The sequence below is a fragment of the Hyla sarda genome, chromosome 6 (genome assembly GCF_029499605.1).
Source record: "Hyla sarda isolate aHylSar1 chromosome 6, aHylSar1.hap1, whole genome shotgun sequence".
Taxonomy (NCBI): Eukaryota; Metazoa; Chordata; class Amphibia; order Anura; family Hylidae; genus Hyla; species Hyla sarda.
The window spans coordinates 135,169,343-135,194,148 of NC_079194.1; the positions used below are offsets into that span (position 1 = coordinate 135,169,343).

Here is a 24,806-nt window from a genome sequence, read left to right on the forward strand (position 1 = left end):
GATGCAGGGGATCCCGAAGAGGACGCGCCAGAGCCCCGTGGACAGGTGAGTGACCATCACCGCAGCACATGGGGCACCGTAAACGGCTATCTGGTGGCAGCTGAAGCAGTCTGCGCTGCCGGATAGCCGTTTATGCGATGGCCCCGACATAAAAAAAGCATTGTATGTTGATGCTGCCTTCAACATGTGATGGCCTCTGAGAGGCCATCGCATGTTGAAATTATCGTATGTGGGGGCCATCGTAGGTCGAGGGGTCACTGTATCAGGCATAGTTTTATACTTTTAGTAGTGTAAGTGACTAATATTACTCATTCTTATTTAAGTTAATAGCAATGAGCTGTAATAGCAGGCCTGTCCTGTACTGAAAGTAAGGGGTGCCACAGCCCCTTCATTCAGCTGGTAGGCAGACTAGAAACCATGTATTGATAACCTATCCTAAAGGCCCTTTTACATGAAAATGTTTGCTGCTCTCGGCTTACTGAGCCATCACAAGACTCGATCAATTATGTGGTTTTACACAGAGCGATGTGCAGCCGATAGCATTGATTTCATTGGCCGCACTTTTATTAGCCGACAAATGAGCGTTTCCGGCTAATTGTTGGTCTTTTTACCTGGACCGACTATCCAGAATGAGTGCTCCTAGAAACATTCATTTGCCCAACAATCGGCCTTGTAGAAGGGCCCTAAGAATGGGCCATCCGGTATTCAGTCCTGAAGAACCCCATGTGACACAAGAGTCTGGGTATGTGAAAGGCAGAAATTACTAAGTCGATTAATAGACATTTTATTTACATAACACTGATGGTTACATCTGGTACATGGAGAAGGTTTCGTCCTGCGCTTCTCCTTGTTGGCCTTTACAGTTCATCAGTTAATTCTGATCTCTTTGATCTAGTGCAATAAAGAAAAGGGGAAAATACATTGTCTCATTATCAAACATTATCTGCAGCGTGTCTCACTGAGCGGGGGCCTAATGAGTCACCTTGGGGCCACACAGCTTAGGCTCCTTTCACACTATGAGCATTCATCTGTTCTTAAACATCCGTTTTCTTTGCAATAACGGATGAAAGAATGGGTGCTAACGGCTGAATAATGTCCGTCAAAATTACGGGCATATTCATCCCTTAAGACCCGTTATAACATGCCTTATGTACAGTGGGGATCAAAATTTGGACACCCCAGGTACAAATTTGTATTAATGTGCATAAAGAAGACAAGGAAAGATGGAAAAATCACCAAAAGGCATCAAATTACAGATTAGACATTCTTATAATATGTCAACAAAAGTTAGATTTTATTTCCATCATTTACACTTTCAAAATAACAGAAAACAAAAATATGGCGTCTGCAAAAGTTTGGGCACCCTGCAGAATTTATAGCATGCACTGCCCCCTTTGCAAATCTGAGACCTGCCAGTGTCATGGATTGTTCTCAATCATCATTTGGGAAGACCAGATGATGTCAATCTCAAAGGTTTTAAATGCCCAGACTCATCTGACCTTGCCCCAACAATCAGCACCATGGGTTCTAAGCAGTTGTCTAGAAATCTGAAACTGAAAATAGTTGACGCTCACAAAGCTGGAGAAGGCTATAAGAAGATCAGACAGAACAGCTCGCAGGATTGTGAGAAAAACTATTCAAAACCCACGTTTGACTGCACAATCCCTCCAGAAAGATCTGGCAGACACTGGAGTTGTGGTACACTATTCCACTATAAAGAGATACTTGTACAAATATGGTCTTCATGGAAGAGTCGTCAGAAGAAAACCTCTTTTACGTTCTCACCACAAAAATCTGCGTTTGAACTTTGCAAATGAGTATATAGACAAGCCCGATGCATTTTGGAAACTTCTGTGGACCGATGAGGTTAAAATTGATCTTTTTGGCCAGAATGAGCAAAGGTACGTTTGGAGAAGAAGGGGAACAGAATTTAATGAAAAGAACCTCTGTCCAACTGTTAAGCATGGGGGGTGGATCAATCATGCTTTGGGGTTGTATTGCAGCCAGTGGCATAGGGAACATCTCACGAGTAGAAGGAAAAATGGATTCAATAAAATGTCAGCAAATTTTGGATGCTAACTTGATGCCATCTGTGAAAAAGCTGAAGTTAAAGAGAGGATGGCTTCTACAAATGGATAATTATCCTAAACAAACCTTGAAATCCACGGGGGATTACATCAAGAGGCGTAAACTGAAGGTTTTGCCATGGCCTTCACAATCTCCTGACCTCAACATAATTGAAAAACTATGGATAGACCTTAAAAGAGCAGTACGTGTGTCACGATGCCGGCTGGCAGGTAGTGGATCCTCTGTGCCAGAGAGGGATTGGCGTGGACCGTGCTAGTGGATCGGTTCTAAGTCACTACTGGTTTTCACCAGAGCCCGCCGCAAAGCGGGATGGTCTTGCTGCGGCGGTAGTGACCAGGTCGTATCCACTAGCAACGGCTCAACCTCTCTGGCTGCTGAAGATAGGCGCGGTACAAGGGAGTAGACAGAAGCAAGGTCGGACGTAGCAGAAGGTCGGGGCAGGCAGCAAGGATCGTAGTCAGGGGCAACGGCAGGAGGTCTGGAACACAGGCTAGGAACATACAAGGAACGCTTTCACTGGCACAATGGCAACAAGATCCGGCAGGGAAGTGCAGGGGAAGTGAGGTGATATAGGGAAGTGCACAGGTGAAGACACTAATTGGAATCACTGCGCCAATCAGCGGCGAAGTGGCCCTTTAAATCGCAAAGACCCAGCGCGCGCGCGCCCTAGGGAGCGGGGCCGCGCGCGCCGGGACAGGACCGAGGGAGAGCGAGTCAGGTACGGGAGCCGGGGTGCGCATCGCGAGCGGGCGCTACCCGCATCGTGAATCGCATCCCGGCTGGCAGCAGAATCGCAGCGCCCCGGGTCAGTGGATCTGACCGGAGCGCTGCAGTGGAGAGAGTGTAGCGAGCGCTCCGGGGAGGAGCGGGGACCCGGAGCGCTCGGCGTAACAGTACCCCCCCCCTTGGGTCTCCCCCTCTTTTTAGGGCCTGAGAACCTGAGGAGCAGACTTTTATCTAGGATGTTGTCCTCAGGTTCCCAGGATCTCTCTTCAGGACCACAACCCTCCCAGTCCACTAAAAAAAAAGTTTTCCCTCTGACCTTTTTAGAGGCTAAGATCTCTTTGACAGAGAAGATGTCCGAGGAGCCGGAAACAGGAGTGGGAGGAACAGATTTGGGAGAAAAACGGTTGAGGATGAGTGGTTTAAGAAGAGAGACGTGAAAGGCATTAGGGATACGAAGAGAAGGAGGAAGAAGAAGTTTGTAAGAGACAGGATTAATTTGACACAAAATTTTGAAAGGACCAAGATAGCGTGGTCCCAACTTGTAGCTAGGGACACGGAAGCGGACATATTTAGCGGAGAGCCATACCTTGTCTCCAGGGGAAAAAACGGGAGGAGCTCTTCTTTTCTTATCCGCGAACCTCTTCATGCGTGAAGAAGCCTGTAAGAGAGAATTTTGGGTCTCTCTCCATATAATGGAAAGGTCACGAGAAATTTCATCCACAGCGGGCAGACCAGAGGGCAAGGGGGTAGGGAGGGGGGGAAGAGGGTGACGGCCGTACACCACGAAAAATGGGGATTTGGAGGAAGATTCAGAGACTCTGAAGTTATACGAGAATTCGGCCCATGGAAGGAGATCTGCCCAGTCATCCTGGCGGGAGGAAACAAAATGTCGCAAATAATCACCCAAGACTTGGTTAATTCTTTCTACTTGTCCATTGGACTGGGGATGATATGCAGAAGAAAAATTTAATTTAATCTTGAGTTGTTTACAGAGAGCCCTCCAGAATTTAGACACAAATTGGACGCCTCTATCCGAGACGATCTGCGTAGGCAACCCGTGAAGACGAAAAATGTGTACAAAAAATTGTTTAGCCAACTGAGGCGCTGAAGGAAGACCAGGAAGAGGGATGAAATGTGCCATTTTGGAGAATCGATCAACGACCACCCAAATAACAGTGTTGCCACGGGAAGGGGGTAAATCAGTAATAAAATCCATACCAATCAGAGACCAAGGCTGTTCGGGGACAGGCAGGGGATGAAGAAAACCAGCGGGCTTCTGGCGAGGAGTCTTATCCCGGGCACAGATAGTGCAGGCTCGCACAAAGTCCACAACATCCGTCTCCAGAGTCGGCCACCAATAGAAGCGGGAGATGAGTTGCACAGATTTCTTGATGCCCCCATGACCAGCGAGATGGGAGGAGTGACCCCATTTGAGGATTCCGAGGCGTTGGCGTGGAGAAACAAAGGTCTTTCCTGGAGGAGTTTGCCTGATGGAGGCTGGAGAAGTGGAGATCAGGCAGTCAGGTGGAATGATGTGTTGCGGAGAGAGTTCAACTTCTGAGGTATCCGAGGAACGAGAGAGAGCATCGGCCCTAATGTTCTTATCGGCAGGACGAAAGTGAATCTCAAAATTAAATCGGGCAAAGAACAGAGACCACCGGGCCTGGCGAGGATTCAGCCGTTGGGCAGACTGGAGGTAGGAGAGGTTCTTGTGGTCGGTGTAAATAATAACTGGAAATCTTGATCCCTCCAGCAGATGCCTCCATTCCTCAAGTGCTAATTTAATGGCTAGAAGCTCTCGATCCCCGATGGAGTAGTTCCTCTCCGCCGGAGAGAAGGTCCTAGAAAAAAAACCACAAGTGACAGCATGCCCGGAAGAATTTTTTTGTAAAAGAACAGCTCCAGCTCCCACTGAGGAGGCATCAACCTCCAATAGGAAGGGTTTGGAAGGGTCAGGTCTGGAGAGCACGGGAGCCGAAGAAAAGGCAGACTTGAGTCGTTTAAAGGCGTCTTCCGCTTGAGGAGGCCACGACTTGGGATCGGCATTTTTTTTGGTTAAAGCCACGATAGGAGCCACAACGGTAGAAAAATGTGGAATAAATTGCCTGTAATAATTGGCGAACCCCAAAAAGCGTTGGATAGCACGGAGTCCGGAGGGGCGTGGCCAATCTAAGACGGCAGAGAGTTTGTCTGGATCCATTTGTAGTCCCTGGCCAGAGACCAAATATCCTAGAAAAGGAAGAGATTGGCATTCAAACAGACATTTCTCAATTTTGGCATAGAGTTGATTGTCACGAAGTCTCTGAAGAACCATACGGACATGCTGGCGGTGTTCTTCTAGATTGGCAGAAAAAATTAGGATATCGTCCAGATATACAACAACACAGGAGTATAACAGATCACGAAAAATTTCATTGACAAAGTCTTGGAAGACAGCAGGGGCGTTGCACAGGCCAAAGGGCATGACCAGATACTCAAAGTGTCCATCTCTGGTGTTAAACGCCGTTTTCCACTCATCCCCCTCTCTGATGCGGATGAGGTTATAGGCGCCTCTTAAGTCCAATTTAGTAAAGATGTGGGCACCTTGGAGGCGATCAAAGAGTTCAGAGATGAGGGGTAGGGGGTAGCGGTTCTTAACCGTGATTTTATTAAGACCGCGGTAGTCAATGCAAGGACGTAGGGAGCCATCTTTTTTGGACACAAAGAAAAATCCAGCTCCGGCAGGAGAGGAGGATTTACGGATAAAGCCCTTTTTTAAATTTTCCTGGACATACTGTCACGATGCCGGCTGGCAGGTAGTGGACCCTCTGTGCCAGAGAGGGATTGGCGTGGACCGTGCTAGTGGACCGGTTCTAAGCCACTACTGGTTTTCACCAGAGCCCGCCGCAAAGCGGGATGGTCTTGCTGCGGCGGTAGTGACCAGGTCGTATCCACTAGCAACGGCTCACCTCTCTGGCTGCTGAAGATAGGCGCGGTACAAGGGAGTAGGCAGAAGCAAGGTCGGACGTAGCAGAAGGTCGGGGCAGGCAGCAAGGATCGTAGTCAGGGGCAACGGCAGAAGGTCTGGAAACACAGGCAAGGAACACACAAGGAACGCTTTCACTGGCACTAAGGCAACAAGATCCGGCAAGGGAGTGCAAGGGAAGTGAGGTAATATAGGGAAGTGCACAGGTGAAAACCCTAATTGGAACCACTGCGCCAATCAGCGGCGCAGTGGCCCTTTAAATCGCAGAGACCCGGCGCGCGCGCGCCCTAGGGAGCGGGGCCGCGCGCGCCGGGACAGAACAGACGGGGAGCGAGTCAGGTAGGGGAGCCGGGGTGCGCATCGCGAGCGGGCGCTACCCGCATCGCGAATCGCATCCCGGCTGGCAGCAGGATCGCAGCGCCCCGGGTCAGAGGACGTGACCGGAGCGCTGCAGCGGAGGGAGTGAAGCGAGCGCTCCGGGGAGGAGCGGGGACCCGGAGCGCTCGGCGTAACAGTACCCCCCCCCTTGGGTCTCCCCCTCTTCTTGGAGCCTGAGAACCTGAGGAGCAGACTTTTGTCAAGGATGTTGTCCTCAGGTTCCCAGGATCTCTCTTCAGGACCACAACCCTCCCAGTCTACTAAAAAAAAATTTTTTCCTCTGACCTTTTTGGCAGCCAAAATTTCCTTGACCGAGAAGACGTCCGAGGAGCCGGAAACAGGAGTGGGAGGAACAGATTTGGGAGAAAAACGGTTGAGGATGAGTGGTTTGAGAAGAGAGACGTGAAAGGCATTAGGGATACGAAGAGAAGGAGGAAGAAGAAGTTTATAAGAGACAGGATTAATTTGACACAAAATTTTGAAAGGACCAAGATAGCGTGGTCCCAACTTGTAGCTAGGGACACGGAAGCGGACATATTTAGCGGAGAGCCATACCTTGTCTCCAGGGGAAAAAACGGGGGGAGCTCTTCTTTTCTTATCCGCGAACCTCTTCATGCGTGAAGAAGCCTGTAAGAGAGAATTTTGGGTCTCTCTCCATATAATGGAAAGGTCACGAGAAATTTCATCCACAGCGGGCAGACCAGAGGGCAAGGGGGTAGGGAGGGGGGGAAGAGGGTGACGGCCGTACACCACGAAAAATGGGGATTTGGAGGAAGATTCAGAGACCCTGAAGTTATACGAAAATTCGGCCCATGGAAGGAGATCTGCCCAGTCATCCTGGCGGGAGGAAACAAAATGTCGCAAATAATCACCCAGGATCTGGTTAATTCTTTCTACTTGTCCATTGGACTGGGGATGATATGCAGAGGAAAAATTTAATTTAATCTTGAGTTGTTTACAGAGAGCCCTCCAGAATTTAGACACGAATTGGACCCCTCTATCCGAGACAATCTGCGTAGGCAACCCGTGAAGACGAAAAATGTGTACAAAAAATTGTTTAGCCAACTGAGGCGCAGAAGGAAGACCAGGAAGAGGGATGAAATGTGCCATTTTGGAGAATCGATCAACGACCACCCAAATAACGGTGTTGCCACGGGAAGGGGGTAAATCAGTAATAAAATCCATACCAATCAGAGACCAAGGCTGTTCGGGGACAGGCAGAGGATGAAGAAAACCAGCGGGCTTCTGGCGAGGAGTCTTATCCCGGGCACAGATAGTGCAGGCTCGCACAAAGTCCCCAACATCCGTCTCCAGAGTCGGCCACCAATAGAAGCGGGAGATGAGTTGCACAGATTTCTTGATGCCCGCATGACCTGCGAGATGGGAGGAGTGACCCCATTTGAGGATTCCGAGGCGTTGGCGTGGAGAAACAAAGGTCTTTCCTGGAGGAGTCTGCCTGATGGAGGCAGGAGAAGTGGAGATCAGGCAGTCAGGTGGAATGATGTGTTGCGGAGGGAGATCAACTTCTGAGGCATCCGAGGAACGAGAGAGAGCATCGGCCCTAATGTTCTTATCGGCAGGACGAAAGTGAATCTCAAAATTAAATCGGGCAAAGAACAGAGACCACCGGGCCTGGCGAGGATTCAGCCGTTGGGCCGACTGGAGGTAGGAGAGGTTCTTGTGGTCGGTGTAGATAATAACAGGAAATCTTGATCCCTCCAGCAGATGCCTCCATTCCTCAAGTGCTAATTTAATGGCTAGAAGCTCTCGATCCCCGATGGAGTAGTTCCTCTCCGCTGGAGAGAAGGTCCTAGAGAAAAAACCACAAGTGACAGCATGCCCGGAAGGATTTTTTTGTAGAAGAACAGCTCCAGCTCCTACTGAGGAGGCATCAACCTCCAATAGGAAGGGTTTGGAAGGGTCAGGTCTGGAGAGCACGGGAGCCGAAGAAAAGGCAGACTTGAGTCGTTTAAAGGAGTCTTCTGCTTGAGGAGGCCAGGACTTGGGATCAGCATTTTTCTTGGTTAAAGCCACGATAGGAGCCACAATGGTAGAAAAATGTGGAATAAATTGCCTGTAATAATTGGCGAACCCCAAAAAGCGTTGGATAGCACGGAGTCCGGAGGGGCGTGGCCAATTTAAGACGGCAGAGAGTTTGTCTGGATCCATCTGTAGTCCCTGGCCAGAGACCAAATATCCTAGAAAAGGAAGAGATTGGCATTCAAACAGACATTTCTCAATTTTGGCATAGAGTTGGTTGTCACGAAGTCTCTGAAGAACCATACGGACATGCTGGCGGTGTTCTTCTAGATTGGCAGAAAAAATTAGGATATCGTCCAGATATACCACAACACAGGAGTATAACAGATCACGAAAAATTTCATTGACAAAGTCTTGGAAGACGGCAGGGGCATTGCACAGTCCAAAGGGCATGACCAGATACTCAAAGTGTCCATCTCTGGTGTTAAATGCCGTTTTCCACTCGTCCCCCTCTCTGATGCGGATGAGGTTATAGGCGCCTCTTAAGTCCAATTTAGTGAAGATGTGGGCACCTTGGAGGCGATCAAAGAGTTCAGAGATGAGGGGTAAGGGGTAGCGGTTCTTAACCGTGATTTTATTAAGACCGCGGTAGTCAATGCAAGGACGTAGGGAGCCATCTTTTTTGGACACAAAGAAAAATCCGGCTCCGGCAGGAGAGGAGGATTTACGGATAAAGCCCTTTTTTAGATTCTCCTGGACGTATTCGGACATGGCAAGAGTCTCTGGGGCAGAGAGAGGATAAATTCTGCCCCGGGGTGGAGTTCCTGACGCCTTTCAGAAAAACGCATGTCAATGCGAGTGGCTAGGTGAATAAGTTCATGTAGATTAGCAGGAATTTCTCGTGCGGCCAGAACATCTTTAATGTTGCTGGATAGGCCTTTTTTGAAGGTCGCGCAGAGGGCCTCATTATTCCAGGACAATTCTGAAGCAAGTGTACGGAATTGTACGGCATACTCGCCAACGGAAGAATTACCCTGGACCAGGTTCAACAGGGCAGTCTCAGCAGAAGAGGCTCGGGCAGGTTCCTCAAAGACACTTCGGATTTCCGAGAAGAAGGAGTGTACAGAGGCAGTGACGGGGTCATTGCGGTCCCAGAGCGGTGTGGCCCATGACAGGGCTTTTCCGGACAGAAGACTGACTACGAAAGCCACCTTAGACCTTTCAGTGGGAAACAGGTCCGACATCATCTCCAGATGCAGGGAACATTGGGAAAGAAAGCCACGGCAAAACTTAGAGTCCCCATCAAATTTATCCGGCAAGGATAAGCGTATCCCAGGAGCGGCCACTCGCTGCGGAGGAGGTGCAGGAGCTGGCGGAGGAGATGACTGCTGAAGCTGTGGTAGCAACTGTTGTAGCATAACGGTCAGTTGAGACAGCTGTTGGCCTTGTTGCGCTATCTGTTGTGACTGCTGGGCGACCACCGTGGTGAGGTCAGCGACAACTGGCAGAGGAACTTCAGCGGGATCCATGGCCGGATCTACTGTCACGATGCCGGCTGGCAGGTAGTGGACCCTCTGTGCCAGAGAGGGATTGGCGTGGACCGTGCTAGTGGACCGGTTCTAAGCCACTACTGGTTTTCACCAGAGCCCGCCGCAAAGCGGGATGGTCTTGCTGCGGCGGTAGTGACCAGGTCGTATCCACTAGCAACGGCTCACCTCTCTGGCTGCTGAAGATAGGCGCGGTACAAGGGAGTAGGCAGAAGCAAGGTCGGACGTAGCAGAAGGTCGGGGCAGGCAGCAAGGATCGTAGTCAGGGGCAACGGCAGAAGGTCTGGAAACACAGGCAAGGAACACACAAGGAACGCTTTCACTGGCACTAAGGCAACAAGATCCGGCAAGGGAGTGCAAGGGAAGTGAGGTAATATAGGGAAGTGCACAGGTGAAAACCCTAATTGGAACCACTGCGCCAATCAGCGGCGCAGTGGCCCTTTAAATCGCAGAGACCCGGCGCGCGCGCGCCCTAGGGAGCGGGGCCGCGCGCGCCGGGACAGAACAGACGGGGAGCGAGTCAGGTAGGGGAGCCGGGGTGCGCATCGCGAGCGGGCGCTACCCGCATCGCGAATCGCATCCCGGCTGGCAGCAGGATCGCAGCGCCCCGGGTCAGAGGACGTGACCGGAGCGCTGCAGCGGAGGGAGTGAAGCGAGCGCTCCGGGGAGGAGCGGGGACCCGGAGCGCTCGGCGTAACACATACTCAGACATGGCAAGAGTCTCTGGGGCAGAGAGAGGATAAATTCTGCCCCGGGGTGGAGTAGTACCCGGGAGGAGGTCGATAGGGCAATCATAAGGCCTGTGAGGAGGTAGAGTCTCAGCTTGTTTTTTGCAGAAAACATCCGCGAAGTCCATATAGGCCTTAGGGAGACCGGTTACTGAGGGAACCACAGAGTCACGGCAAGGGTTACTGGGAACCGGTCTTAGACAGTCCTTGGAACAAGAGGGCCCCCAACTCTTGATCTCCCCAGTGGACCAATCCAGGGTTGGGGAATGAAGTTGAAGCCAGGGAAGTCCAAGGAGAATTTCCGAGGTGCAATTGGGGAGGACCAAAAGTTCAATCCTCTCGTGATGAGATCCGATGCTCATTAGAAGGGGCTCCGTGCGGAAGCGTATGGTACAGTCCAATCTTTCATTGTTTACACAATTGATGTAAAGGGGTCTGGCGAGACTGGTCACTGGGATGTTGAACCTGTTGACGAGAGAGGCCAAAATAAAATTTCCTGCAGATCCAGAGTCCAAGAAGGCCACGGTAGAGAAGGAGAAGGCAGAGGCAGACATCCGCACAGGCACAGTAAGACGTGGAGAAGCAGAGTAGACATCAAGGACTGTCTCTCCTTTGTGCGGAGTCAGCGGACGTCTTTCCAGGCGGGGAGGACGGATAGGACAATCCCTCAGGAAGTGTTCGGTACTAGCACAGTACAGGCAGAGGTTCTCCATGCGGCGTCGTGTCCTCTCTTGAGGTGTCAGGCGAGACCGGTCGACCTGCATAGCCTCCACGGCGGGAGGCACAGGAACAGATTGCAGGGGACCAGAGGAGAAAGGAGCCGAGGAGAAGAAACGCCTCGTGCGAACAGAGTCCATATCTTGGCGGAGCTCCTGACGCCTTTCGGAAAAACGCATGTCAATGCGAGTGGCTAGGTGAATAAGTTCATGTAGATTAGCAGGAATTTCTCGTGCGGCCAGAACATCTTTAATGTTGCTGGATAGGCCTTTTTTAAAGGTCGCGCAGAGGGCCTCATTATTCCAGGACAATTCTGAAGCAAGAGTACGGAATTGTACGGCATACTCGCCAACGGAAGAATTACCCTGGACCAGGTTCAACAGGGCAGTCTCAGCAGAAGAGGCTCGGGCAGGTTCCTCAAAGACACTTCGGACTTCCGAGAAGAAGGAGTGTACAGAGGCAGTGACAGGATCATTGCGGTCCCAGAGCGGTGTGGCCCATGACAGGGCTTTTCCGGACAGAAGGCTGACTACGAAAGCCACCTTAGACCTTTCAGTGGGAAACAGGTCCGACATCATCTCCAGATGCAGGGAACATTGGGAAAGAAAGCCACGGCAAAACTTAGAGTCCCCGTCAAATTTATCCGGCAAGGATAGGCGTAGCCCAGGAGCGGCCACTCGCTGCGGAGGAGGTGCAGGAGCTGGCGGAGGAGATGACTGCTGAAGCTGTGGTAGTAACTGTTGTAGCATAACGGTCAGTTGAGACAGCTGTTGGCCTTGTTGCGCTATCTGTTGTGACTGCTGGGCGACCACCGTGGTGAGGTCAGCGACAACTGGCAGAGGAACTTCAGCGGGATCCATGGCCGGATCTACTGTCACGATGCCGGCTGGCAGGTAGTGGATCCTCTGTGCCAGAGAGGGATTGGCGTGGACCGTGCTAGTGGATCGGTTCTAAGTCACTACTGGTTTTCACCAGAGCCCGCCGCAAAGCGGGATGGTCTTGCTGCGGCGGTAGTGACCAGGTCGTATCCACTAGCAACGGCTCAACCTCTCTGGCTGCTGAAGATAGGCGCGGTACAAGGGAGTAGACAGAAGCAAGGTCGGACGTAGCAGAAGGTCGGGGCAGGCAGCAAGGATCGTAGTCAGGGGCAACGGCAGGAGGTCTGGAACACAGGCTAGGAACATACAAGGAACGCTTTCACTGGCACAATGGCAACAAGATCCGGCAGGGAAGTGCAGGGGAAGTGAGGTGATATAGGGAAGTGCACAGGTGAAGACACTAATTGGAATCACTGCGCCAATCAGCGGCGCAGTGGCCCTTTAAATCGCAAAGACCCAGCGCGCGCGCGCCCTAGGGAGCGGGGCCGCGCGCGCCGGGACAGGACCGAGGGAGAGCGAGTCAGGTATGGGAGCCGGGGTGCGCATCGCGAGCGGGCGCTACCCGCATCGTGAATCGCATCCCGGCTGGCAGCAGAATCGCAGCGCCCCGGGTCAGTGGATCTGACCGGAGCGCTGCAGCGGAGAGAGTGTAGCGAGCGCTCCGGGGAGGAGCGGGGACCCGGAGCGCTCGGCGTAACAACGTGACAGACAGCCTAGAAATGTCAAAGAACTGGAAGACTTTTGTAAGGAAGAATGGGCAAAGATACCTCAAACAGGAATTGAAAGACTCTTGGCTGGCTGCAAAAAGCGTTTACAGACTGTGATACTTGCCAAAGGGGGCAGTACAAGATATTAACTCTGCAGGGTGCCCAAACTTTTGCAGACACCATTTTTTTGTTTTCTGTTATTTTGAAATTGTAAAGGATGGAAATAAAATCTAACTTTTGTTGACATATTATAAGAATGTCTAATCTGTAACTTCTTTATGCACATCAATACAAATTTTTACCTGGGGTGCCCAAACTTTTGATCCCCACTGTATGGCCATTTTAACACCTCTGCCTAAAGACTCCCACAGCCAGGACTACTACTACTCCCATCATGGAACAAATTTGTAGCTGCGGTAGTCTGCCGGTGGCTGGGGAGGCTACATTAGGGCTTGTACTACAACCCCCATCATTGAACAGACTCTGTTCCATGATGGGGGTTGTAGTACAGTCGCTGAGGGATTGATCGCACCGGGTCTCACTTCTGAGACCCGATGTGATTAGAAGTTATTAAACATGGGAGTGGGTGGCATGCTCCACTCCCCTGCGATGTACGATGTATTTACTTTCATTTAAATTCCCCGCTGGGAGCCCTGAATGGCCGTTACTGAGGAGTTTTCAAATAGAAGCGCTGCAGTGGGGAAAGATATATAGAATCGTGGGGGGGGGGGGTAATATATCTGGCCCCCACAGCGCTTCTATATATCTTGCCCCCTGCAGCGCATTTATATATGTTCTCCCTGCAGCGCATTTATATATGTTCCCACCACAGCGCATTTATATATGTTCCCTCCGCAGCGCTATCATAAGCCCCACGGCAGCGCTATGAATGAAAAGTATTCTACAGCAGCGTATCTGGCCGGCACGATGCGCTGCTGAAAGAATAGTTGTCATTCATAGCGCTGCAGCGGAACCTGTATATAAATGCGCTGCAGGGGACAGACATATATCCATATGTCTGGCCCCCACAGCGCTTCTATAATCGTATGCCATTGCAGCGCTATGAATGAAAAGTATTCTTTCAGCAGCGCATCGCGCCAGCCATATGCGCTGCGAAGGCATATGATTATAGAAGCGCTGTGGGGGCCAGACGTATGGATATATGTCTGACCCCTGCAGCGCATCTATATACAGATGCCGCTGCAGCGCTATGAATGACAAGTATTCTTTCAGCAGCACATCCCGCCGGCCAGATGGGCTGCTGTAGAATACTTTTCATTCATAGCGCTGCAGGGGGCTTATGACAGTGCTGCAGGGGGACCATATATAAATGCTCTGCGTGGGGCAAGATATATAGAAGCACTGTGGGGGCCAGACATATACCCCCCACCCAGCGATTCTATATATCTTTCCCCACCACAGCGCTTCAATTTGAAAGCCCCACCAGGAGCCCTGAATGGCTCCTCAGTATCGGCCATTCAGGGCTCCTGGCAGGGGATTTAAAAATGAAAGCAAATACATTGTACATCGCAGGGGAGTAGAGCATGCCGCCCGCTCCCCTGTTTAATAACTTCTAATCGCATCGGGTCTCAGAAGTGAGACCCAGCGCAATCAATCCCTCAGCCCCTGTACATGGAACAGAGTATGTTGCATGATTGGGGTTGTAGTACAAACACTAATGTTGCCTCCCCAGCCACCGGGAGACTCCCGCAGCCGGGGAATTACTACTTCCATCATGGAAACAAGTCTGTTCCACGATGGGAGTAGTAGTAGTGGTAGTCCCTCAGCACTGCAGGAGTCTGCTGATGTCACCTCTTCTGAGCATGCTCAGAAGTAATAACAGATATTATAAACCAGGTGCAAACGGATGACATAAAGGATCATCTGTAGATTTCAATGTTAAAAATAACGGCCGTTAATTTACCAGTTTTTTGTGACAGAAGAAAAATTTGTGCATGTGCCTTTTTTTCTTCCATCACAACTAATGTCCATTATTCATGACGGGCTATAACGGGTCATAACGGATAATCAAAAAATCCCATAGACTTGAAAGGGATTTTGTAACAGACGTTTAACATCCATTTTTAAAGCTTTTCTAACAGACGTTTATAACGGAAATTTTAACAGATGAGTTTTATAGTGTGAAAGGGGCCTTACATTGGGGCCCTCTCCACCATGATTAGCATTGGCAGTGAGCGAGTTTAGCACATAAAAATTTTCTGGATATGATGGTCTCCACTCATTTTCCAGTGTCTTTTCCTTCCTGTGGCCTCGAGAGTCTTCTGCCATTTCTCAGTGATCATTGGTGCACCTCAGCTGCTTCACCTGCTCTGGTAGTCACCCCCATGTCACCTAGAAAGATTGCTTGCACCAGTTGGTGGCCACATATGGAGTTCTACCATATACTTCCGTTGTTGTAGATACACACTTTACATGTCTAGTGCTCCCCCTCCTTTGGAACGTCTCAGCCACTATTTGTTCTGTACATATTTCCATTGTAAGGAGCTGGATGCTTTCTTGTGGCCTCATCTTCTCCTTAATTGGCTGGGAGGCCATAGTTCTGAGGATGTCCTTATGGCCCTTATTTGTCTCATGGCCTGTGTAGTTTTATAGCCAACAAAAAAAGTTTTGTGCAAGAAGATATAAGGAGAGGGTGTTGAGTCCTACAAGACCAATAAATCTGAGCAACCATTCCTGATGGTCACTACAGATGCCTCCTTAGACACCTCTTGTAGGATCCAGATGAGGCCTGATCTTCCATGATGTCATCATTACATCATCAGCTCCAGCCTTCTCTCATCAGAGGGATGAAGTTGTAGAGTCAACTACTTCACGCCCATTGCACACTGTGGGGACATACTGTATAGTGGAACCTGCAAATACAACTCAATTATTCCTGTGACCCAGGACCCTCTCCAGAGTTTTTATGGGGGTTGACCAGTGTTTTTATACATTTTCTATGGTTTTTTTTACAGGTTCGCTTGGTTACTGTTGGGGTGCAGGGGCTCACAAGTTCTACTGTAGGGGGTAGGAGCAGCATTAATGAGCAGTTTGTTAACTCCCTTGTTAGAGATGATTCTAAGTCTCTGCAGGTTAATGGGACGCCAGCGGCTTATGTAGGGACATGACTTTAAATCAACCCATTAAAAGAGCCCCTGGGGCATCATGGGCAGGAGGAGCAGAGAGCATATGACAATAGGAAAGGGGCTTGTGGTCCTCAGTCTGCATTTCTTCACTCTGAACTGTAGTTAATGGCAGCAACATATGGGAACTTTTCTATAGTGATTCTCTCTCTGCTCACTAACTGAATAATGAAGCGCTTTCAGCTTTTTCCTGGTAAGAGCTAATGCAGTGTATTCACGGGTAAGTGGGGTGATGGGTGGGGGAGGTGTGGGGGGGGGGGGGGAGCGACTCATCCTATTCAATTGTCATGTCTCCCATTCAAGTGATTCATTAAGACAAGCTCAGGCAAAACTGTGTCCCTAGTTGTTTTGTCACCACTAGTCTCAGCATGCCCTGCTACCAACACCTAATTCCCAATCTGCCTGCAAGGATCCAAAACATCTTATGTTCAAAACATAAAGTTTCAAATTCAGGTCACAAATATCTGGCAGCAATGTATCTCCATATATATATATATATATATATATATATATATATATGTGTATATCCATGCCTTTCAAGGTCTATGAAAAGCTGGGTGACAACTGCCATGTAGGGAGCCAAGCAACTGTAATAGTATAGTAAAATAGTATGTGAACAGCATGGCTTTAGGGCTGATATATTCATACATACATAGTTTGTAAGGTTAAAAAAAAGATCAATATCAAGTTCAACCTAAAACCCTACTGTGTTGTTCCAGAGGAAGGAAAAAAAAACACATAAGGCTGATACCAATTGCCCTATGAAAGAGGAAAAATTCCTTCCCGACCCCTAAATTCTCCCTCTGTGGTGTGAATGCACCCTAACTCTGGCCTCTGTATACAGCAAGTTCTATAGATACTCTGCTAGAGGTGACTAGGGTTGCCACCTGGCCGGGATTTTACAGGCACGGCCGGTATTTTGGCCACACTGCCAGTATTTTTATATTAAAAACACCAGCAATGCAATGGCCGGTATTTATCCAACCAATCTTCCAACTCCCGGAATGTTGCACCATAACCTCTACCAGTGTTTCCCAACCAGAGCGACTCCAGCTGTTGCAAAATTACAACTCACAGCATGCCCGGACAGCCGTTGGCTGTCCGGGCATACTGGGAGTTGTATTTTGCAACAGCTGGAGGCACCCCTGGTTGGGAAACACTGACTTATACTATATACTACTATATAGTCCAACACGCTGGGAGTTGTAGTTTTCGTTTGGGGCAGCTGCTGAGCCACAGGCTGTATCAGGGCATGCTGGGAGTTGTAGTAAGTAACAAACTGCAACTCCCAAATTTAATTTAAAAAAAAAGCTATCAAAAAGTCACATCAAAACAAAAATGGTACTGTTAAAAACTACAGATCGGGGGGGGGGGGGGCAAAAAGGATCCCTCATACAGGCCCATATAAGGAGAAATAAAGAAGTTATAGGGGTCAGAATAGGACAAAATTTCCCCCGCATATGTGTATCCTGAGATGTTACACATATATAATTAATTATGCAAATTTGCATGGATTCTATTTTTTTTGCATGAAAGGTGGCAACCCCAGAGGTGACTGGGTGAGTGGTGTCTGGGCCTTAGTGTGGGGCTGGCCCCCTATAGTCACTGGAGGTCCCGCAGAGTGCTGGAAAGAGCTGGCAGATTTTTGCCTATATTAGAATGCACAACAGTGTATAGAAATAATGAAGACTGTAGAGTAACAGTAACAAAAAACAAAACACCTGGTCCATCAAATCTGCCCATTATTTTTATCTTAGGATGGATATGTGTTTATCCCAGGGAGGTGAATATTGACATACTGTGGATTTACCAATCACATCTGCTGAAAATTAGTTTCAAGCATGTCCTACAGTAAAATGACATTTTCTTGCATTGTGTATGCATCTTCCTCCACAGATTTTCACCCCTTGTTCTTATTTTTTGTTAAAAACACCTTCCTTCTGAACCTTAACACTTAAACATATTTAAAGGGGTACTCTGGCGCTAAGACATCTTATCCCCTATCCAAAGGATAGGGGATAAGATGCCTGACCGCGGGGGTCCCGCCGCTGGGGACCCCCGTGATCTTCCACGCCGCACCCAGTTAGCATCAGCCCCCGGAGCGTGCTCGCTCCGGGTCTGATTACTAGCGATCACAGGGATAGAGCATAGTGACGTCACGGCTCCGCCCCCGTGTGACATCACTGTGCTCCGTCCTTGTGATCGCTAGTAATCAGACCCGGAGAGAGCACGCTCTGGGGGCTGATGCTAACGGCGTGCGGCGTGGAAGATCACGGGGGTCCCCAGCGGAGGGACCCCCGCGGTCAGGCATCTTATCCCCTATCCTTTGGATAGGGGATAAGATGTCTTAGCGCCGGAGTACCCCTTTAAAGGTTTTGATAGTGTCCCCTCTTTCCCCTTTACAGAATATACAGATTGATCTCTTAGTAAAGCGTTCCGAAATATGTACTAAATTCTGGGATCTGAGGTCTGAATTATTGAGTCTGGTGTCCTAATATAGGGGTCCAGTCTGGAAAATGGTGTGAGGTCTAAATATTGGGGTCTTGGCTGGGATATGAATTACAGGATTTGGTGTCTGAATTATAGAGTATGGTCTGAGGAATAAATTATGGGGTCTGCATTTTGGGTCAAATCTGGGGTCTTCAATAATTTTGGGTTCTCTGTCAAAATTCAGGATTTAAACTTAATCAGCTTTGTGAATGCTCAGCCCTCATACTTACCTTGTGACCCTCCTGCCCCTGTGGCACTGAAGCGGTTGGTGGCACTGCGGTGGCTTGTAACATTTTTCTGTGGCTGAAACATGATGACATGGAGTTTAGGAGTAAAGAGACATCCTAGGACCACAGAGCCACTGAGACTGACTGACACGCACAGGGTGGTTGTCTGAACCTGAAATCAACGAAAATATGGAGGAAAGTCAGGGGACTCTGGTCATTCTGATTATAACAGATACATATAAAACTTTTATAATCCTCCTAGTATCATACAGAAGAGTAAACTACCGGTATAAACCAAATAAAAGACCTATAAGCAAGAAATATAAAAATAAACTTTGCACAGTTCTCCCACCTACAGTGGATATAAAAAGTCTACACACCCTTCAAAATGCCAGGTTCTTGTGATGTTAAAAAAAATTGAGAGAAATATGAATCATGTCGGAACTTTGTCAACCTTTACTGTGACCTACAATGTGAACAAATCAATTGCAAAACAAACTAAAATCTTTGAGGGGGAAAGAAAAATAATAACACACTATAACCTGGTTGTATGCTTGCACAAACTATTATAACTGGGGATATAGCTGTGTGCAGAATTAAAGGGGTATTCCGGGCTTATACATCTTATCCCCTATGCAAAGGATAAGGGATAAGATGTATGATCACAGGGGTCCCGCCGCTGGGGACCCCTGCAATCTCGGTGCAGCCCCATAGACATGAATGGAGGGGGCATGGCGTGACGTCTCTAAGGGGCATCCTCGTCTCGGAAGCAGTGCCGGTCACAGAATGCCTGGGGCTGCACCGAGATGGCGGTGGTCCCCAGCGGCGGGACCCCTGCAATCATACATCTTATCCCCTATCCTTTGGATAGTGGATTTGTGCACATCACCCAAAGAACACTATACCTAAAGTGAAGCCTGGTGGTGGCAGCATCATGCTTTGGGGAGTTTTTATTTTTATTTTTTTTATTTAATAGCTGGGACCGGGGCCTTTACAGGTTGGAGGGAAATATGAACAAATATAAATACCAGCCAATTTTGGCACAAAACGTTCAGGCTGAAGATGAAGAGGAAGTTCACGTTTTAGCAGTATGAGCTAATAGCTGGAAATTCCCACCAAGAAAACGCTGGTTAGAAATCTCCCGACTTGGGTGTCCCCATAGTAAAGAATCCTGCAAGTCCGAAACAATAAAAACCCAACACTTTTAGTAAATCAGGGCCTTTATGCTGACTAGCATGGTTCCTTCAGCTGTTTTTTTTAAAAGGGATCATATTCTCACATTCAAGACACTTTTATTGCTATAACTTAGACTATGTGACCCCCCCCCCCCCCCTTCCCAACCTGTTGTGTGGAGACCCCTAGGAAGTAGCACATCCTTGCGTGTTTCAAACAAGGCATCTTATAAATATTCTATCACCATAACAGATGATAGAGTTGGACCCTTTGGCTAAGGGGTCTCCTTTGTAACATCAGTATAATCAATGACATAAGGTAAGAGGATGGGCTGTTATAGATTTTGTAACTGGGTCCAGCATCTTTCAGTGATATCACATGCTATACAGTAATAAAATGACAATTCCTGTAAAGATTTGCCATTTGTATCTCATATCTCAAATGCCGCCCTGCCCCCTGAAATAAGAGCTTGGTTCTCACCCTGTAATCACTTGAGGTGACATAGAAGATGGGCAGGAAGGCCAGCCAGATGATGCAGGTGGTGTACATGGTAAAACCAATGAATTTGGCTTCATTAAAGTTCTCAGGACACTTTCTTGTCTTAAATGCATACAGGGTGCACAACAGAACTAGAAGAACGTTGTATGAAAGGGACACCAGCATGCTTCCATCAGGACTGTTACACTTCAGTGTCACCACGTATCGCTTATCTGGGGCCGTGTCCTTACGAGTCCCAGCAGGCTCTAGGAGAAGCCAAACCAACACTACAAGGAGCTGGCAGGAGATGAGAGCAATGCAAATCCCAACCTGGGAGGCCGGACTTATAAACCGAGGTCTCTGGACCCCATCTCGTGCACCATTGAAGATACGAGCAATTCGGTTGGTCTTAGTTAATAATGCTGAGTAGCAAATAGCAAAGGATGTGCCAAGGCCTAGACGACGAAGGGTGCAAACCCCAGTGGATGGCTTGGCAATGAAGATGAAGGTCATAGCATAGCAGAGCAGCACTCCAATCAGCAGGATGTAACAGAGCTCACGGCCTGAGGCCTTCACAATCGGTGTATTATTGTTCTGAACAAACACCCAGATGACAAACAGGGTGGAAAGTAGACCCAGGCAGGAGAGGCACACGGGACCCAGAGCCCAGGCATCACTCCAGCGGATGTACTCCTGAGGAAGCTCGAAACAGTCCTTAAGGTCCACATTGGGCCAATATCCCAGACCACAGTCTTTACAAGTGAACTCATCAAGAAGGTACTCATGTGGCTGGCAGGGTATGCAGATCCAGCAACAAACGTCTCCAGGCTGCATGCTCTTTACCTCATTTTTCTTGCATGGGTCACTACACTGAGACACAGGCACCGAACTGCGTGCCCATGGAATCAGGCTGGTATTGAGCGTCAGCTCTTCAGCCCAGTATCCAACTTTCTGGTAGTGGTAAAGTCCATTTGTTTTCAGGAAGGTGAAAATGTTGTAACGACCTATTCCATCACCAAACTTGTCGAATCTCACAATGCTCCGAGTGTCTGGGGGAGGGAAAGGAGCTAAAGGCAAAAGGAAGAATAATTAGAAATCCATATTGCAATTGCCAATTAGGATCTGAACTAGAAACTAGGTGTGATCTAGAGATACAATATGCAATGATCAGATTCCCAATACTAAGACAGGTCTATGATGTCACAGCAGCTGAATAGTCTGCACTTCACAATACTTCCCAGGACAATATTCTCCAACCTGTGACCCCCCAGCTGTTGCAAAACTATAACATCTCCTGACAGCTGCAGGTTGTCAAGGTATACAGGACGTGATACATTTGCAACAGCTGGGGAGTCACGGGTTAAAGAACTCTCTACTGAAGATGTGCTGGAGGAGTAATGCCATAGTAGTAGTGCATTCCAACATTGCACTTTGCTGTCATACATAAAAACATCTTAAAGAACTTGAGATAAAAACTGTCTGATTTGTTGCCCATAGCAACCAATCAGAGCTCAGCTTCTAAGTTAACAGCGCATTTTGAAAGGCTGAGCTGTGATTGGTTGCTATGGGAAAATTTGTTTTTGCCTCAAACTGTTTTTATTTATTCCCCCCTCAGTGCTTCATGTCCTTATAATACATGCATTATGCATAGTGCCCATTTTTTTTTTTTTTTTTAGAAGACCACTTTTCAATGCAATTTTGGTTGATATTCTCAGAGGTTTTTCTGCAAACACCTACCTCAGTCTTTGCCCTAGTGTGATGTTATTTAGTCCTCCGCTCACCCTGCTACTTGTCTTGAAGTTATGGCCTGCTCAACCAGTCACTGACTTAGGTAGACCCTCGCTTCAGTCAGTAATTGAGTCCTGAAGTGGGCAGTAGCATGATGAGTAGTGGACTAGATGCAGCCATACCAGGAGCTGCAAGGTACTAAAGTAGGTGAGTATGTTTTTATTTTTTTCATGCCAGGTTCAAATACACTGCTCAAAAAAAATATAAAGGGAACACTTAACACAATGTAACTCCAAGTCAATCACACTTCTATGAAATCACACTGTCCACTCAGGAAGCAACACTGATTGACAATCAATTTCACATGCTGTTGTGCAAATGGAACAGACAGCAGGTGGAAATTATTGGCAATTAGCAAGACACCCCCAATAAAGGAGTGGTTCTGTCGGTGTTGACCAAAGACCACTTCTCAGTTCCTATGCTTCCTGGCTGATGTTTTGGTCACTTGTGAATGCTGGCGGTGCTTTCACTCTAGTGGTAGCATGAGACGGAGTCTACAACCCACACAAGTGGCTCAGGTAGTGCAGCTCATCCAGGATGGCACATCAATGCACGCTGTGGCAAGAAGGTTTGCTGTGATTGTCAGCATAGTGTCCAGAGCATGGAGGCACTACCAGGAGACAGGCCAGTACATCAGGAGATGTGGAGGACGCTGTAGGAGGGCAACAACCCAGCAGTAGGACCGCTACCTCTGCCTTTGTGCAAGGAGGAGAAGGAGGAGCACTGCCAGAGCCCTGCAAAATGACCTCCAGTAGGCCACAAATGTGCATGTGTCCACTCAAACGGTCAGAAACAGACTCCATGAGGGTGGTATGAGAGCCCAACGTCCACAGGGTGGGGATGTGCTTACAGCCCAACCCTGTGCAGGATGTTTGACACTTGCCAGAGAACACCAAGATTGGCAAATTTGCCACTGGCGCCCTGTGCTCTTCACAGATGAAAGCAGGTTCACACTGAGCACATGTGACAGACATGACAGAGTCTGTAGACGCTGTGGAGAACGTTCTGCTGCCTGCAACATCCTCCAGCATGACCGGTTTGGCAGTGGGTCAGTCATGGTGTGGGGTGGCATTTCTTAGGGGGGCCGCACATCCCTCCAAGTGCTAGCCAGAGGTAGCCTGACGACCATTAGGTACCAAGATGAGATCCTCAGACCCCTTGTGAGACCATATGCTGGTGCGGTTGGTCCTGGGTTCCTCCTAATGCAAGACAATACTAGACCTCATATGGCTGGAGTGTGTCAGCAGTTCCTGCAAGAGGAAGGCATTGATGCTATGGACTAGCCCACCCATGCCCCAGAACTGAATCAAATTAAGCACATCTGGGACATCAAGTCTCGCTCCATCCACCAACACCACGTTGCACAACAGACTGTCCAGGAGTTGTCGGATGCTTTAGTCCAGTTCTGGGAGGACATCCACCACCTCATAAGGAGCATGCCCAGGCATTGTAGGGAGGTCATACGGGCACGTGGAGGCCACACACACTACTGAGCCTCATTTTGACTTGTTTTAAGGACATTACATCAAAGTTGGATCAGCCTGTAGTGTGGTTTTCCACTTTGATTTTGAGTGACTCCATATCCAGACCTCCATGGGTTGATAAACTTGAATTCCATTGATAATTTTTGTGTGATTTTGTTGTCAGCACATTCAACTATGTAAAGACGAAAGTATTTCATACGATTAGTTCATTCATTCAGATCTCGGATGTGTTATCTTAGTGTTCCCTTTATTTTTTTTGAGCAATGTATAAACTTATTTTTGTGATCATATAACCCCTTTGAATTAAAACAGTTTCCTAGAATATAATCAACTCACCATCAAATTTCACATTCAAGATGTAGTCACGGTAGAAGCGACGTCCATTTATTGGGTTCATAGCAGGACAGAGACTGCTGGCATTAGGACACAGGTTCTGCTGCATGTCGTGCAGTGCATGAGCCATGGCAAAAACAGCATTCACCACAAACATAATCTTGGATTCTTGTTCAAACTTCACATCTTGCAGGGAATGCTTAGTACAGTCAGAAGAATTAAGCCGACAATGAAACTTATTTTCCCAAAATTCTCTGAAGAATGGATTTCGTGTGTTATTGAAGGGGTGTAAAAGTTGGAAATATCTTGAGAACTCAAACAATGGGTAAGATGCCAACTCAATAGTAATGGCCCCTTCAGCTACCTCTTCACTACCTGATACAACACTTTCCAGTGCTCCCCAGCCATCACTTGCCACCCACATAAAGGAAACGTTGAGTTGCTGGGCAGCAGCCAAAAGTTCCCGGGCATCCTCAATTTTGGTGAAGAGCACGACCACCCGGGCACTAGGTTTCTGCTGGAGGGCTCTGATGACACTGGCAAATGTTTTCTTGGTCATGGAGCGTCCAACCTTTTCAGAGGTAGCTATGCAAATATTACGAGCCCTTGCTTCCTGCTCAAAGGCCTCAATGCCAGTTTCACCATAATCCCCTTCAGATGCCACAGTAGACACATAAGTCCAGTTGAAAAATCGTAGGATCTCTGCCATAGCCTTGGCTTGGTAAAAGTCAGGAGGCACAGTGCGGGCAAAAAAATCATAGCGGGTCTTATCACTCAGCTTGGCACTTGTAGAGGCATAACTGATCTGTGGGATCTGGAAAAGCCTCAAAAGGTTGGCAACCTAGGAGAATGGAGAAAATATGAGGTACGATTTATAACATAGAGGTAAGATATATCATTAAAGAGGTTAGATGTCATAAGGATTGGTTATGTCATATCCTGTGGCCTATATAATCATATAAATATTATTTTGTGCC

At 48.4% G+C, this 24,806-nt stretch overlaps 1 protein-coding gene across 2 annotated transcripts in view; it reads right to left on the reverse strand.

Moving 5' to 3' along the window:
• Positions 1-768: 768 nt before the first annotated feature.
• GRM2 (glutamate metabotropic receptor 2) overlaps positions 769-24,806 on the reverse strand; it is a 54,922-nt gene continuing 30,884 nt past the window's right edge. Inside the window, exons 3-6 of one of the 2 annotated variants that reach the window (XM_056525128.1) lie at positions 23,833-24,670; positions 20,228-21,291; positions 18,578-18,746; positions 769-891 (exon numbers count right to left, since the gene is read on the reverse strand). In XM_056525128.1, the coding sequence (XP_056381103.1) occupies positions 872-891; positions 18,578-18,746; positions 20,228-21,291; positions 23,833-24,670 (2,091 nt within the window). In that variant the 3' untranslated portion in view covers positions 769-871. Of the gene's footprint in view, positions 892-14,607; positions 15,588-18,577; positions 18,747-20,227; positions 21,292-23,832; positions 24,671-24,806 lie in introns of those variants that run through there. The other variant, XM_056525127.1, reaches the window with a different exon arrangement.